Consider the following 15,685-nt stretch of genomic DNA (forward strand, 5'->3'; position numbering starts at 1 on the left):
TTCCACTAAGATTAGAAGGCGTTACAACATTCCACCTGATGCAAAACACATTTTTTCGGATCTCTCTGAAATCGAGTAAGCACCTAAATTTATTTTGGTGGGCCTAAAAGTCACGTAAATAGCACCTAATTCTTGAATAATGTTTACAAGTGTTCGACGAAACTTTTAGTGGGTGGGTTAGTCGGCGGGCCGTCACATATTTGCGAATTTGTCTGAAGCTAAGTGAGCACCTAAACTAAATTTCGTGGCCCTAAGTAGCACCTAATTCGTGAGTAATATTTATAAGTTTTTGGAAAAGCGGGTCCGCTAGCGGACGCAACAAATATATCTTCCTTTAACATACATCTTTGGAAAACAATAAAAATGCAACTTTGCAAATATCTTCTCTGGCCTAGATGGAACCTGTATTACGAAATTTTACAATTATAGAAAATATACCTACAACCTACCGGCAACTAGATTACAACGCTTGTTAATCCTTTTTCCAAAAGAACCTCGTGAATAGCCAATGGTAGATAAAGCTTCCAAGGCCTTGACTTTAGTGCTATTGCAGTCTAAAAAGAAAATCGAAAGCGACATGGATATGCGGTGCGATACAATTTAAACATGGATACCAAATTCTAGCGTCAACCANTGAAGCGCCCACCTATCGTTTGACGATAGAAATAATCACTGTACCAGAGATACGACAAAACAGATTATGACAAGTGTAGTGAAAACAAAAACCAAAGCAAATCCAGGCAAGGTAACCAAAAAGGTAACAAACAGCCAGACAAATAAACAACTGTGATAGAACGCACTCGACGGTGAGTATGTACACAAGCGGCAGGATAAGCATACATTAGCGATGAGTCCCATAGATCAACCGGAGCGTACAAATAGAAATACATAGCCCCAAAACAAATACACACTCACTCACTCAACGATACTGCCAAGTCATGGTAAACGCTGGCCGTTGACTTTTTAACTGCCTTCTATGTTGCTAAATGCCGCCTGCACTGTCTGACCGCTGTCTGGTCATAAATTTAGGATTTCCCACAACTACATTCAACAATTTCATTTACCTTTTTCTTCTGGCCTCTTTGGGCTACCGGCAACTTCATTCACACATTGCAGCAACAACAGTACAGGTAGTCAGTTATTTATTACTGGTTTTATGTATACGCATACGCAGGTGTGTGTGCTGCGTGTGTCACGTGACACAATGTAAAGGTAGCATGTGTTTTTGTGGCAACACTGGATGGCTGTCTGACTGGCGCTAATGTACCTGTTCGCGTGCGCATGTCAAAACCCTCAGCCACAATGCTATTTAGTGCGCTCGTTGTTGATATGTATGTTTGTTTGGCTGGCTGAGCGCCATTCACTTCAATGAGGGTTAAAACCTGTTAGGTTGTTACCTGACGACATCCAGTGCTTGTATGTGTTGGGAAGTGAGGAAGTTGCCGACGCAGGTGCTCTTTGTCTGTGTCAGCTTGTGCTTGCCTCAACTCGGTCGGTGTGAGCCTCTTTGTTTGTGGTTTGACTTGTTGTGGTTGCTGTCGTAATTGGTAGGAGGTGCTACCAATACTCAAATACAATAGCACCTTGCAGTGTGAATGTGTACACTCAGCGGCCTTTTTCCCGTGTTTGCTAATGTAACAAATTAGTATTTATGTGGCCTAACAGGTTGTTGTGGCGTTTCAACAATGGCGCTGTTGAGAAATGGTGGCATAAATGATCGTTTAAATGGCGCTGAGGTGCAGTTAATTAAAAATACTTGTGCATTTTCGAATTACATATCTCTTATGCAAAGCAATATAAGTATTTGTTTGCATGTGTTTTCTCGACAGCAATAATTTTCACTCAATTCGCTTAAATGTTTGCTCTCTTTGCTATTAAATGACATTTTTCAGACAGCATCTGTACTTCGTCAACGTTTGCTTGAAATAAGTCAGAAAAAATGTAATGAAATTAGCCACTCGGCTGCCAAAAATTGCTCATTCGCACACACACATATCCACACAATGGATCATACGTTAATGTGTATGTGACAAAATCGCCTTTCAATTGGCTAATTTCTGCGAGGTGCAGCCCCAAGCAGAGACAGATGCATATATTTGCAGAAATAGATACAACTACAAAATAAAAAACCGTGTGTGCATGGCCTTACCTATGCGGTTATTTACGCCTGTATTGTAAAAAATTTTCAACGTTATTTAATGAACAATGGTCGCTTTTATTTAATGAAAACTGAAAACCAAAATATCAAGAATTTTTAATATTTTTGATTTATGTAGAAATTTAGTGAATGAAATAATTTTTAAAATCCAAGAATTGGGCATACACAAAATGTGTATTAGATTGGAAAAACATTTTGCAAATGAAATAAAACCANAAAAAAAAATAAATTTAAACGAAACAGAAAAATTAAATTAAAGTATTAAAAGATAATTCAATAAAGTATTAAAAACCAAGAAATTAAAGAAGTTAATATTTGAGCATTTGGAAATGTTTTTTTTTTTCAATTACCATGACGTTTTTCGCTTACTAAAATGAAAGTCATACCTTAAAAAAGACTTTCATATCTTAATTTTTTTAATTACAGGCTCATTTCCAATTCAAATATTTACGCATGTTCTATTATATATTTTATTATTTTTGTTAATTTTGTTAATTATGGCCTTATAACATTTATATTCAAATTTTTTTATTGAGTTTGGGGCCGTTTTTGATGAAAAAATGTTGTGGAAAAACAAAAAAAAAATATTTGAATTGAATAAAATAAGTATCTAGAAATTAAATAATAATACTAATATATTGGGGCTTACACTTTTGCTAAGTGTTTGGCCGAGCTTCTCTTCCAATTTGCGGTGTGCCGAGGTAGGACCACATAGACGTCTTCAGATACCCCACAAGGAAGAGAACCTACCATCTGGCAGTCTTCACACTCGAACCTTTGTTTGTATTTTGGTGTTACGAGTTTTATTACAATGATCCTAACCCCTTTTAGAAATTGTCGAAAGAAGAAGAAACTGCACAACACTGTCAGCCAAAAAAATAATTAAAAATCAACGCGATTTTCTAGCGTCTTGAAATTTGCACTTTAACCTACTAAAATTTAATGAATTATTTAATTCTGAATAAAAAGTTTAACATTTTCGGGTACAACTGTTAAAGTTTGTTAAATTTTCACAATTTTTGTACGAAGTTTGAAATGTGGAGTTATGTGGCGCTGGTCACAAATTTTTCTAAGAGTTTGGATGGACCTACCGGTTAAGGCTACCTCCGAACTACAGAAGCCTTTTCACGGCACAAGACCACTAGGAGATTTGAAAACACCCCGACTACAGTATTTTTTCAGTTACATTGCCTTGTAAGTTTGTTGTTGGTTCGATTTTAGAGTATTATGGGAAAACTAAGCGGATACGACGCCAATATAACATATCCAGTTTGATTCCTGACTTAACTAAAAACCTAATTTTTAGAGAAGAAATATAACAACTCGAGAAAAGAACGTTTAATTTTTCCCCTAATAACTTACTACTGAAATAAATATCGACATTTTTTGACCATCTATGCTGGTAAAAAATTCTTACTATAATATTTGGATACATGCTATACGGACCTTCGACTAACTTATCTCCAATCGAGACTTCTAACTTCTCAACTAAGCCGATCTCAACTCAATATATTTAACCAAACAATTTAGCAGCTAGATTTTAACACATGGGACTCTGATGACGCTTTTCTTGCAATCGCAACATTTTAAAGCACAACGATTGACCGTCTGCTCCTGCAAAAACTCTATGAATAGCCACATAAAATCTGATGTATTTTTGAACGATTCTATTTTCCAATAAAGACAAAGTTGTTTCTTTAAAACACACGTGCAACATATCGTAATCTTTCAAGTACCCCGGCTCAATTACATATATTACATAACTACATTCATATGTACATATGTATGTATGTATGTGCATAGTACAATTAAAAAAAAAATCATTTTTTCCAATATCTCGGGCGACAATTTTGAGTACTTTGTTTCACCACTCTGCTGCAATATAATCAAGTTTTCGCTGCTTGGCTCTCAAACGAGAGTTCTTACCGCACGTAGAATGAGTTGAAAGACCCTCGTGTTCGATAACAATAATATACAATAAAAGAATTGTTTAAAAATTCAATGCTTTTTGTTTACAAATAAAGTGTTTTCCATTTTTCGGGCTACTCATAAACGTTCTCCTGCGTCTACTATTGCTGCTATTGCCTTTGCTTGTTGTGGTTCATAATTTTGTTGAAGCAGCATTTTAAGGTGTTTATTATTATTCCACTTTTTCCAGTGAGTGATCGAGTTGAGGTAACATTGTATGCCACCTAAGCGCAGCAGATATGTACATACATACATACATTTGTATGCATATGCATACACATAGTAAGTACAGCACTTTGGTGTGCTCAATTTTATGTGCAAGCGGTGTTGACAAAAGCGTGCTTGGCTCAAACTCCTTCCCATTGTGTTTTTTTACCTCACAGCACGTAACGATGAGTTAGTTGTTGCTGTAATCTGTAATTTGATGCATGATCCGAGCGTGTGTATATTTGTTTGCTCACTAATATTTTTTTTTGCGGCTACGGTTTAAGGTGAATTTTTCGTATGTGTTTGAGGAGTGGATATGAGTAGGATATGTTTATTGCCCCTTTAGATACATTGTATGAGTGTGTATTCGATGCTTACTTAGTGCTGAATTTAAGGACCACACAGTGGGTTTTGGTGATCTTGAAAAATACATCTATGTATGTAAATATGTATAGATATAAACATAAACGACGTGTTTATAAGTAATCGTACTGTGTAGGTTGATGTTTGTTTTGAATTTGAGCCGCCAGCAGTTAGGGCACGAAAATCAAAATTAATAGGAATTACTGATGACTAATGTGGCAGGCGAATGGTACTTACTATAATTGCTGAATGTAGTGAAAAACAGCGAAGTTTAGTGGATTGGATTTATTTGTGCAGTGATGATTGACTAAAGTAGAGAGTATTTACTTAGCAGTGGTAAAAAAAAACTAGAAAAAATGTGCAACGCCAAATTATAATTTTATGCTGGTATTCAGTAAGTTAGTCTTATCTCAAATCACTAAATTTGAGACATAAATTTTTGTGACTTCAGACGATTTGTGTATTCGGTAAGAGAAAGTCACAAAAAGTTCACCAAAAATGTATGGTGAAAATAAACAGAATTAGTCAGCTGATAGCATATGCAGTCAGCGTCAAAAATTAGTATACAGTGAAACCTCCCTTGGGCGGACACTCACCGTCAGTCATTTTTTGTCCGCCCAAGAGAGGTGTCCGCCTAATGGAGGGGAAGCCTATTTTAGAACTTTTTAATGTTTTAATTAATTGAATAGTCACTATTTCTTATTTGAATAAAAGATATTGATATTACATCGTTCAAACAAAAATGTGCATGTATTTTTTCAAAAGTGCACATTTCATTTATGTGCGTAAGTACATATTCAGTAATAACAAAATAAAAATAAATATTACATTTTAGTCCATAAACTACATAAAATCATAGAAATATTACATAAAAAACTGGGAAATTGTCGATTGACGCAAGTTTTATTTTTTAATTTTTTTCAGTGTCAGTACCTTTTTCATCAATAGTTTTCATGTTTTTATCAGTCTCCAAGGGTTTCTGACAATTCAAATAACGAACCTAAACCACTGCGCAAACCAAACTAAATGTGTGCATAACAATCACATTTTGTGCGGGAAGTCCCCTTTTTCCATTTAGTAGTCCGCCTATGAGGAGTTCGCGTCCGCTCAAAGGAAGTTTTTGTTTGTTTTGTTATGAAAAGAAATCTTAATGTCCGTTGATAAGAGGTTCGCGTCCGCCCAATAGAGTTTTTGTGTCAATTTTATGCAAAATAACTGTCCGCGTCCGGCCAAGAGAGAGTAATTTGTTCCGAAATTTATACTTAAAACTTGGTATAGGGAAAAATGTCCGCCCACGGGAGGTGTCCGTCTAATAGAGGTGTCCGTTAGGAGAAGTTTCACTGTATATGTACCTTGATCCGAGGATCGAACTTCGGACAGCGAAAATCCGACATCAAAATGGGAGGAGGTTATGAATTCGTCGGAATGTTGTTTTATGTATATCAGTTGACTGTTTTCTATATATTTTTTTTTTATCGGAAAGATGGCACCTCAGGTGTTTTAGTTCCAATTAATGGATTATAAAGCAACTAACGGTACTTTTAAATTTTTATGGTCTTTTTTTGTTTAAAAATTAGTGGTTAGATTTTATTATTTAAGGCCTGTCCGTAGCTTACAAGAAAAACGAAAAATTAATAAAAAATGAAGCACAAGAAATCGAAAAGAAATTGTCTTCCAACGAAATTATCTTCAAAAATGCTCGTATATTTATTTCTGCAAGAAAATTTACAGCAACCGCTAAGTACTTTACCTAGCAAGAGAAATAATGAAAAATATTTCTTGTGATTTTTCTTGAGAACTGTATACGGGCCTTTAAAAAGAAAAATATATATTTTTTGTGTTTGGTTAAATTTTTATGATACGTGTATTTCCTAATTTTTTAAGAAAAGTAGAAAGATATTATCTTTACCTCCATAATTTTCGTTTTGTGGGCTGCTCAGAAACTGCTTACAAACTAGTAACTTTTTTTGGGACTAGAGACCTGGGACCAGCGTTGCCGAGAGCTTTTGCTGAAAAATCGTCATTTTACCCTGAAAAAATCGTCATTTTACAAAAAAAAACGTAAACTTTTTGGTTATTATACTTCTTTGCAAAATACAAATTTTTAAATTGCACTTTAAAACACAACTGCTTTTAAATTGTTCAACTCACTGGCAATTTCAATTTCAATCAATTAAATCAATTTCAAATCAAAACTATCCATAGTACTATCGATAGTGTCGACAATTTCGATAGTATCGATGGTTGTAACTATCGACTATCGAAACTATCGGAAATTATATTATATAATGTAAAAATTTGCCTTTAAAATATAGACATTTTTTTAGATAGCCGAATAATTAAGAAAAGTCGCCTCTTTATAATTTCACCATGGCCAGAAATAACAAATTGCGAAAGTACAAGAAGCACTTAGCTACAGTTTGATTAAAAAATAAACGTACATATACTATACATAGTACAAACAAATGAATACTGCTATAAAACATCAATGTCGAATACTTGGAACAAACCTGATAGGCTTCTAGGGCAACTTTCATATTTATAAAGAATATACTTACATACTAACATATAGAAAATGTATACTTATACGCTTACTGATAAAAATTGCAATTGAAATGCAAAAATAAGACAATTCCAAGGCAAAATTAAAAAAAAAAACAAAAACAAGATGCGGTGAATTTTGAGAATTATGAATGAATAATTCGTACAAAATATGTTTATGAATAAAGGCAATTATTCTAGGCAAAAAATATTTACTAGTAGCTTAGATAGGACGGTCGTTTTCCTTAAACGATGATGCACAGCTTTTTAGATTTAAAAGCATGTAGGTATGTATTATGCCAGCAGCCTGACCTGAGCTTCAGCAAAATTTGCTGATAACATTATAAAAACAAAATTAAACAAGAGAGCAGAAAAATATTTAGCAGTCGTTAATATGGGAAATAAGTCCGGTGACTTTGAATGTTTTCACAATAACCAGTTCATCCTGAACTAAGCATTTTGTTAAGAAAAGATTTAGAGGCTGAGTAAAAATTCCCCAAATAAATTTGAAAGTGATGATTTGAGTTGATAAAGAGTCCATATCCGCCTTTAAAACTTTTCACTATTAGTAATTTTGCCTCTTCATATTAAAAGATTTTCCAGGTTTTGCTATAAAAAATTAAGCCTTTGTGACATAATTCTATATTTTAAGGATAGGCAATCTTCAAAATTCAGTGCAATTTTACATTAATACATTTTTTTATTTCTTTTTGTTTACTATCAATTGTAATATTAATAAAAGTTAAGAATGAATGTCATCTTCTCTAGTCAACTATGTTGTCTCGATATCACTCGTTTTCGGCGTTGTACCAAATTCAGTGTGATTTGTGGTTCAGTTGAAAATATAGAAAAATGTATCTGAAATAAATCTCAAGTTATCCATATTTTCAGGTTAAACTGAACTCCCAAATGAATGCGAAATTTGTGTCAATTTAAAAATTAAAAAAAAAAAAACAAAACATAGAATGAAGACAATGATAATTTTTACGTTCTCACCACCGACGGGTCTAAGTAACCGGGACGACCCAGATCTATACCCGGTGAAGGACAGTCACCTCAACAGTAATCCTCAAAAAAGCTTTGGTGAATTTTTATGCAGTTACAACAACAAATTTTATTTTTTAATCCTTGCATCGAATTGCAGTTTTCACTTTGGAAAATTTGAGAACTCCTAAAAATTTTGGGATGAGAAGATACCAGTAAATATCATGATCCAACTACACAAGATCTGACAAGATAAACAAAAGAAAAAAGTAATTTTCTGGCTGAAATTTGTAATTTCGGCGCCATATTATTTTCTTTGAAATGCACCAAAATTAAATAAAGAATATGAAGACGAAGCATAAAGAAAAAACTAAGGGTTTGAAAGTGCTGTCATTTTTCAAATTTAATTTGCTTTTGCTGTGCTTTTTGACTTCGGGATTTATGATATCGAAAGCAAAGCAACAGCAATTCATAAAAAAGGCAAATGCTTTGGCTGCCATTTTGCTGTGAAATTTCGAAAGCCATCAGACAGTTCAAAATTAATTTGTGGAAGCACAACGACAGGGAAGCAACACAAAGCAATAGAAATTTGACACTATAACTGAGCTGCGATGCATTAAATTAGCAGTAATAGAAGATGTTATATGTATGCATGCACAAATACACTACCCTGTAGTTCTACTGGTGACAAGAGATGACCATAAACTAGAGACTCCATACATTACTGATTGTACGGCAACTCGCTAGCGAAAGGTCTTGCCACGCATACCGCTCGGAAGGTTCCAATGAAATCGCCATGTTAAATTCGTTACCGCAGAACTCCACAGGCGAACACCGATGGCCTACCAACCGTCATTTTGACGAGCAATGTGATTGCAAGTTTTTGTGTGTGGGCACTTTGATGTCTTGAAATAAGCATTTGCCGCATGACGCCAACATTTAAATCTTTAAAAAGCTTTCTGAATAATTTCCTAAAACGTAATCATAAATAATCCAATAGGGAACAGATTTTTATTTTGATTCAATATCAAAATTTCATCACAGTAAATCGAAAGCAATCAATTGTTTCAATAAACTGCCGATAAAAAGAATACAATTTTCAAAATCACAGCATAAGCGAAGCTGTTCGAATGAAAATAAAAAATTTCAAAGCGAAGCAAAAGCAAAAAGAATAGTGCTGTTGCTGCTGTTCTAACAGTTTTTCAAACCCTGGAAAAAATGAAGCAATTTTTGAGTGAATCAATTTATTATTTTTGTACAAAAAATTTATTGAAAATCACTGATATAAATCCCCACCAATATACACTTACAGGCCTATTCTGCGCTGGTAATAAAATGGTTGTAGCCGGTAAATAAAGTTTCTGTCAATTTTTAAACACATTTCGCATTCTGTTTACTCTTGTAACCGGTAAATTTTGTTGCCATCTCATAAGCTGGTAACAAAGTATTGCCCCGTGAAATATGCAATGCCAGAATTTGCACAATTCTTCATAGCTGAATTTTTGCTGAATATTTTAACTGCCTTACCCAACGTACCTAGAATCGCGGTGACAAGAACTGGTAACATTTATTGGTAATAAAATTTTCCGATTACAAAATCTTCGGTAACGTGCAGAATATACCTGTTAAAGAAAGATATGCGAAAAAAAAAAACAGAAATAGCAAACTTCAAAATTACGAATGTCAGACGCTTTTTTTCTCAAATGCTATTGCAAATGGCTCCTTCTTAACCGGTCAGATCTTTTCTAATTGGTTTATGAATAAATATGTATGTATAAAAAAGGATTATGCAGGCTTGTCTTTAATATAAACCATTCAGAAAGATAAGTGCAAAATTTGGAATAAACTATAGCGAATAAAAGTAAATACAAGTATTGGTTAGCAGTTGTATCCGGATCTGACAGAATATCCGTTGTGAGATCACCATCTACATAACAGGAGGGTCTCTGTAACAAAATTGATAAATGAGCAACTTAATGGAACACACTTGAAATTTTGTCGGGCTCAGACGTTTTTGAAGCACGACCACAGTGCTTTCGGGTTTATAGGACGAAATACCTTTAAATTTAATGGTTGCAACGGATAAATTAAATTTTTTGACTCTAAAACCGTGATCAAGAAGAGGAATAGTTCAGGTAAAAATTCAGACATCGAAAGGGGTTGCACATTCTATCAAATAAATGAACCGATTTTTTTAACATTACCCAAAATAATCCTCAGACGTGACCATAACAACTGTAAAAACCAGAATAACGAAACGAAATATTATTTTTTTCTGAACCTCAATTTAATATGTCGTGTTATATCTATGTAAGAGGAAAAGAGCGAGGTGATCTTGAAAGGTCCCTCCAACAGCCTTACGAATAGTTTTTTTTTCTATAAATTTGAAATTAGAAGATACATGGTACCCACCCTATTCACTATATTCTTTCAGAATCGAAACAATCTTCATAAGAGATGAAAACGAAGCTTCGCCGCTGTCTAATGGTGCATTTAAACAGAATGCCGAGCGGTGCCGATCGAAGAAAGGCGGAGCGAAGCGAACCTCCAGGGTTTCACACTGAACGAGGCAAATATATTTGCTCAATTTTGTTCAAAAGACTAGTGAAAAAATTCGTTCTTATTTAAATATTTTGATATTTTGTTTGCAGCAGCGCCATGAAGAAGAAAAATTAAATAGAAAACTAAAAATTAAAAACTGCTTTGCTTTCAGCCCCAAAACGTTTCTGAAAAAGCTTGCTGTATGAACACTTTCATATATGTAGCTACAGCAATTTGAAAACTTCACTCCGCTCGGCTCCGCTTTCTATGTGAACGTACCCTAAAAAATATGTAAGTACGAGATTTGAAGAAAAATAAAGTACCTATGCATGTGCGTGAAGGCATGTATGTATGTATGTAGTTCCCATTTAGTTTTAAAAAACATTGTTTATAAGGCACTTAGGTTTTGAGAACAACCGGATTTAATTCGAGATCTAAGATCTACATTTATTTGTTGTAGCCCATTGACCAATACTGTTTCTCAATTTAACGTCCATATATTTATTTTTATTTTTTAAATTGGGAACCGCCTTGTTTTAAGGTGATTGACTCAGTTTTTCCAAGCCGGTTTCAATCGGTTTCTTTGATATTTTTAGGCGGTATTTTGAAATCTTGACATTTCGAGGACCGTTTAAACCGGATTTTTACAGCTGAATAGGCCGGGCTTTCACCTGATATATCTACATACCAGAATCTAAACATTCTAAGTATTTGTTTTATTGAAAACGGAAGTACAACATTTTTATTAATTTGTTATCTGAATACTGGAAACCTTTCTACTGCAGAAAATCACTTAAAAAATAAAATGAATACCGAACGAAATTCTTTTATTGTTATTTTTTGTTTTAGTAGCAAATCTCGGTCTAAATCAGTGCATCGCTGCATGTTGTCTTCATTTTTTTCTAACGGTAGGCTCTGGGAAAGGCCAGATCCAAAGGGTTTGGGTCATGGCGAGAGATGAGCTGCCGGAAGTGGAATTAAAAAAGTTCTGTTTTACTTTTAATCCAAAATACCTCGAACTTATTTTGCCATATTGATTTCTAAATTAAAGTTAAATGATTTTGTTTTCATAAACTGCTTCGGGCAGAAGTATCTACGAAGTAACCCCTAAGTTCCTAACTTCAAGAAAACTCGCTTCTTAAAATAAGAAAACTATATTTATACCCGAGCGCACTTGTGCACAAGGGTATTCAAAACGAATCGAGACAGATCTAGACAAATGTATACAAAAAGGATCAGAATAAAAGATAAATCGATTAAGCGGTGACTGTCTGTCCGCCCGTCCGTCTGTCGGTCCGTCTGTGCACACGATAACTCGAGTAAAAATTGAGATATCTTAACGAAATTTGGTACGTGCACTTATTTCGGGCATAGGACCGATGGTATTGAAAATGGGCAAAATCGGACAATAACCACGCCTACCTCCAATATAACGGTAATTTTTAGAAATCCGAAAACTGCGATATTTTAGTAACTACTAAAAATTATTCACTCAAAATTGATATTAACAATAACTTTTAGATGAAAAATAAGTTAATAAATTTTTGGAAAATGGGCGTAGCCACGCCCACTTATGGTTACATGTGCATATCTTGGTAACGGCTGCACCGATTACTTCCAAACTTGGCACAGTTATTGGCCTTGGTATAGCATATCATATGGTCCAACATTTTTAAATCGGACAATAACCACGCCCACATCCCATATAACGGTAATTTAGGGAAATACGAAATCTTCTATAAATCAGTAAATATTAAGCTAATTCATTCAAAATTGATGCTTGCAACAATTCTCTACCAAGAAATACGTTTATGATAAAATTTTGGAAAATGGGCGTTGCACCGCCCACTTATGATCACATATATGTATCTCGGTAACCGTTCTACGAATTTGTACCAAACTCGGTATGGTTATTGTGCTTGCCACATAAAAGCAAAACGTTATTATTATTGAATCATTGAAATTTCGGCCGCTTTTCATATAACGGTAAATTTCAGAAATGCTTGAAACTTCAATATATCCAAATTTAAGGGCGCTAATTTACTCAAAATTGATACACCCCGGCTTACTACGTACCGGTAGCTTTCGGAAAGGTGAAAAACATATGTTTAATATTTGCGCCGGGTATTTAATGTTCGGCTTCGCCCGCACTTAGACTTTCTGACTTGTTTTTGAAAGAAAATCTAATTATTAAAATGTTACCTCAGACAAAATTAGGGGGTTTTTCGATAAATTTTAAATGATTTCGTTTTGACAAGAAGACATTTTCTTCGCCTGACATACCCTTTCGTCTAGCAAGTATTACCTACCTACACTGTTCGGCAGTCGGCTGAAACTAAGTATGTATTTCTGCAAGTTTGATTTGTATTATCAGTTTTCCCAGGTCGGTAATTTTAAGCGTTTTTTTTTCAATTGACGTTGGTGGTGGCAGAGCAGCTTTTAAAACAATTAAAAGTGATTACACCCAGAAAAAGTCAGCTAAATATATTTATATCTCTCAACACATGTTTTCGTAATTGGGTGTACAATCAAAATGTTTTAAAGTTTAAAATTCATATTTTCATCTTTGAATCGCAGTTTAATCGATGATTATTCATAGAATGGCGCGCCTGGTTTTTTGTACTTTCCTGATTTATTATAACCACCTTTCGATGACATTCCACAAAGTACACTGAGAAAAGAGTTTAGTTACGTCAAATAAATAAGTTTTCTTCAACCCATGATTTAGTTATAATTACATTATTTGGTTATAGTTACCAAATATTGTGTTGAGGGAAATTGATTTAGCTGACTTTTTTATGTGTGTACCTACACTGAGAAAAAAGTTTAGTTACATCAACTAAGTACCTACATATGTTTCCCGCAATACATGATTTGGTTATAGCTACATTATTTAGTTATATTTACCAAATCATGTGTTGAAAGAAATGTATGTCGCTGACTTTTTCCTGAGTGTAAAATTAGAAAGTATTGACATACATACATACATATGTTCGTTCGTAGATATTTTTGTTTGAGATTTGCTGATTTAAAACAAAATTTTTGCAGAATCTCAAAGCGAGAGTACCACATAACCAATAGCAGATCTATTGGACGATTACTGAGTTATTCAGTGATATAATCGATGATTTCTAAATGCAATTTTGAGAGTAGTTGGACTTTAAAATGCTTCGCAGTCAACCTATAGCTAACGATTTACTTTAAAGGAATTTCAATTTAAGTTAAAATTTCGAAAAATTTTATCATATTCTTATTTGGTGTTTTCACCTCAAAATGTTCTACTTGAAACTATATAGTTTTCTTAATCGAGGTAGGTACTTAAATAAATACGATTTTCACTTACATTGCACGGCAAACGCTGGTGATGATGGCATACTTTGATTTATAATATTATCCTCTTGGCCAAAACGTGATGACGACGGCACCAGGCAAGACAACATTGGAATGAGATATCTTTGTTAGTACCTACGCGTAGTTTATGCGTTTAAGATTTCTTTGCCAAAGAAAATCAGCAAAAATCGGCAAATGCGACGGCAATTTATTTTCACTTGATTTTGCTTTGAGCTAATACATTTTACATGAAATGTTTTTTGTTTCAAATTTTTTTTTGTTCTGCTTGTTTTAAGAGTTATAACCGCGTGCGGGCGCCATTGCAAGAGCGGAAGTGTTTATTAAGTATTTACATATGTGTGTGTGGGTGTTTTTTTTTTTTGAATTTTTAAAGTTTTTTATTTCGAAAAAGTTGGCGTAGATACAAATTAACCGACGACGTCTGATTTCCGTTAGAAAATGGTGGCGCGTCAAAAGAACAAAGTAACTAGGTACCCAGTGTTTTTTATGCACCTTTAGTTGACTAAATAAGCACAGTTCACCACAGTGTGTACGTAATGCATTCACACAATTTTACTTCGCTCCACAAATGTTATCAATTACTTTTTTTTATTAATTCGAGTTCACTTTTCAAATGTTGTTGTTATTTAGCAGCGGCAATGCAACCGGTTGTTTATTTATGTTATTAGGCTGACACTATACTCTTGCCATATGAAAAGCACGAAGACTGCTACTGCTTCAATTGCGTTGGGGACGCGGGTTTGAGTTATTGCAACTGCAAATTTTTACATTCAAATTATCTCCGTAACTTTTTTTACTATGTACATAATTTCAATTTACTTTGCGTTATTCACTGTTTGTTTTGCTCTTCAATAATTTTTTCTTCTCTATAATTTACTTTATTTTTTATGTGTTTTTTCATTTCCTTTCACACTTTAATTTAGAGCTTTTGAAATCCAAGTTTACAATTTGCTTTCATATGAATTTCAATCCAATTATTTTTGGGGAACAACGCGTTGTTAACCGCGCGACGTTCTAGTCGCTACTACAATTTCTTGTGATGATTTTTGTGTGGCTGTGTCGCAGGCATGCTGCCATTCTGCGTGACTGCTGGCGTCCGCAGTCGACAATCCCGTCCGATTTCCGTCAACGGCATTGTGCCAGTTGGCAGCAGCGTCGGCGCAGACGCTACCACCATTCACTGCCGTCCTGTGTGTGTGTGTGTATGTGGCGATAAGCTGAGAGCAGAATTTTTTACCACTGTGCAAAGTAATACCTGCCTGCTGAACATCCATGCATTAAAACTACCCACTGTTACAATCAGCAACTACGCCACCACCAAAAACGATAACAGCCACCACATGCTAAATACATACATACATACATATGTACATAGAACACTACCAGCCGTTTTTATCATTGCTCAGCATCTATAGACGTTGCTCTGCTAACTTTAGGTGACTTCTGCTACGACGGTGTGCTTTCCAACACATGAGAAAAACTATCTCAACAATCTTTCGATTTTCAAATTTTGCCCACTACGTAACAGCCAAATACAAGGGCTGTTCACCGTTATGTTGCGCACAGTACCGT

General features: G+C 34.5%; 1 protein-coding gene across 1 annotated transcript in view; it reads right to left on the reverse strand.

The window, feature by feature from the left end:
- LOC108363760 (zinc finger protein 1-like) overlaps nucleotides 1–15,281 on the reverse strand; it is a 50,896-nt gene extending 35,615 nt beyond the window's left edge. The window contains exon 1 of the mRNA XM_017617228.1: nucleotides 14,106–15,281. Coding sequence (XP_017472717.1) covers nucleotides 14,106–14,202 — 97 coding nt within the window. The 5' untranslated portion in view covers nucleotides 14,203–15,281. The remainder of the gene's footprint in view (nucleotides 1–14,105) is intronic.
- Between the last annotated feature and the right edge of the window lie 404 nt (nucleotides 15,282–15,685).

Source organism: Rhagoletis zephyria, unplaced genomic scaffold (assembly GCF_001687245.7).
Source record: "Rhagoletis zephyria isolate East Lansing unplaced genomic scaffold, Rhagoletis_zephyria_1.1 Rzeph_scaffold_01363, whole genome shotgun sequence".
Lineage (NCBI taxonomy): Eukaryota > Metazoa > Arthropoda > Insecta > Diptera > Tephritidae > Rhagoletis > Rhagoletis zephyria.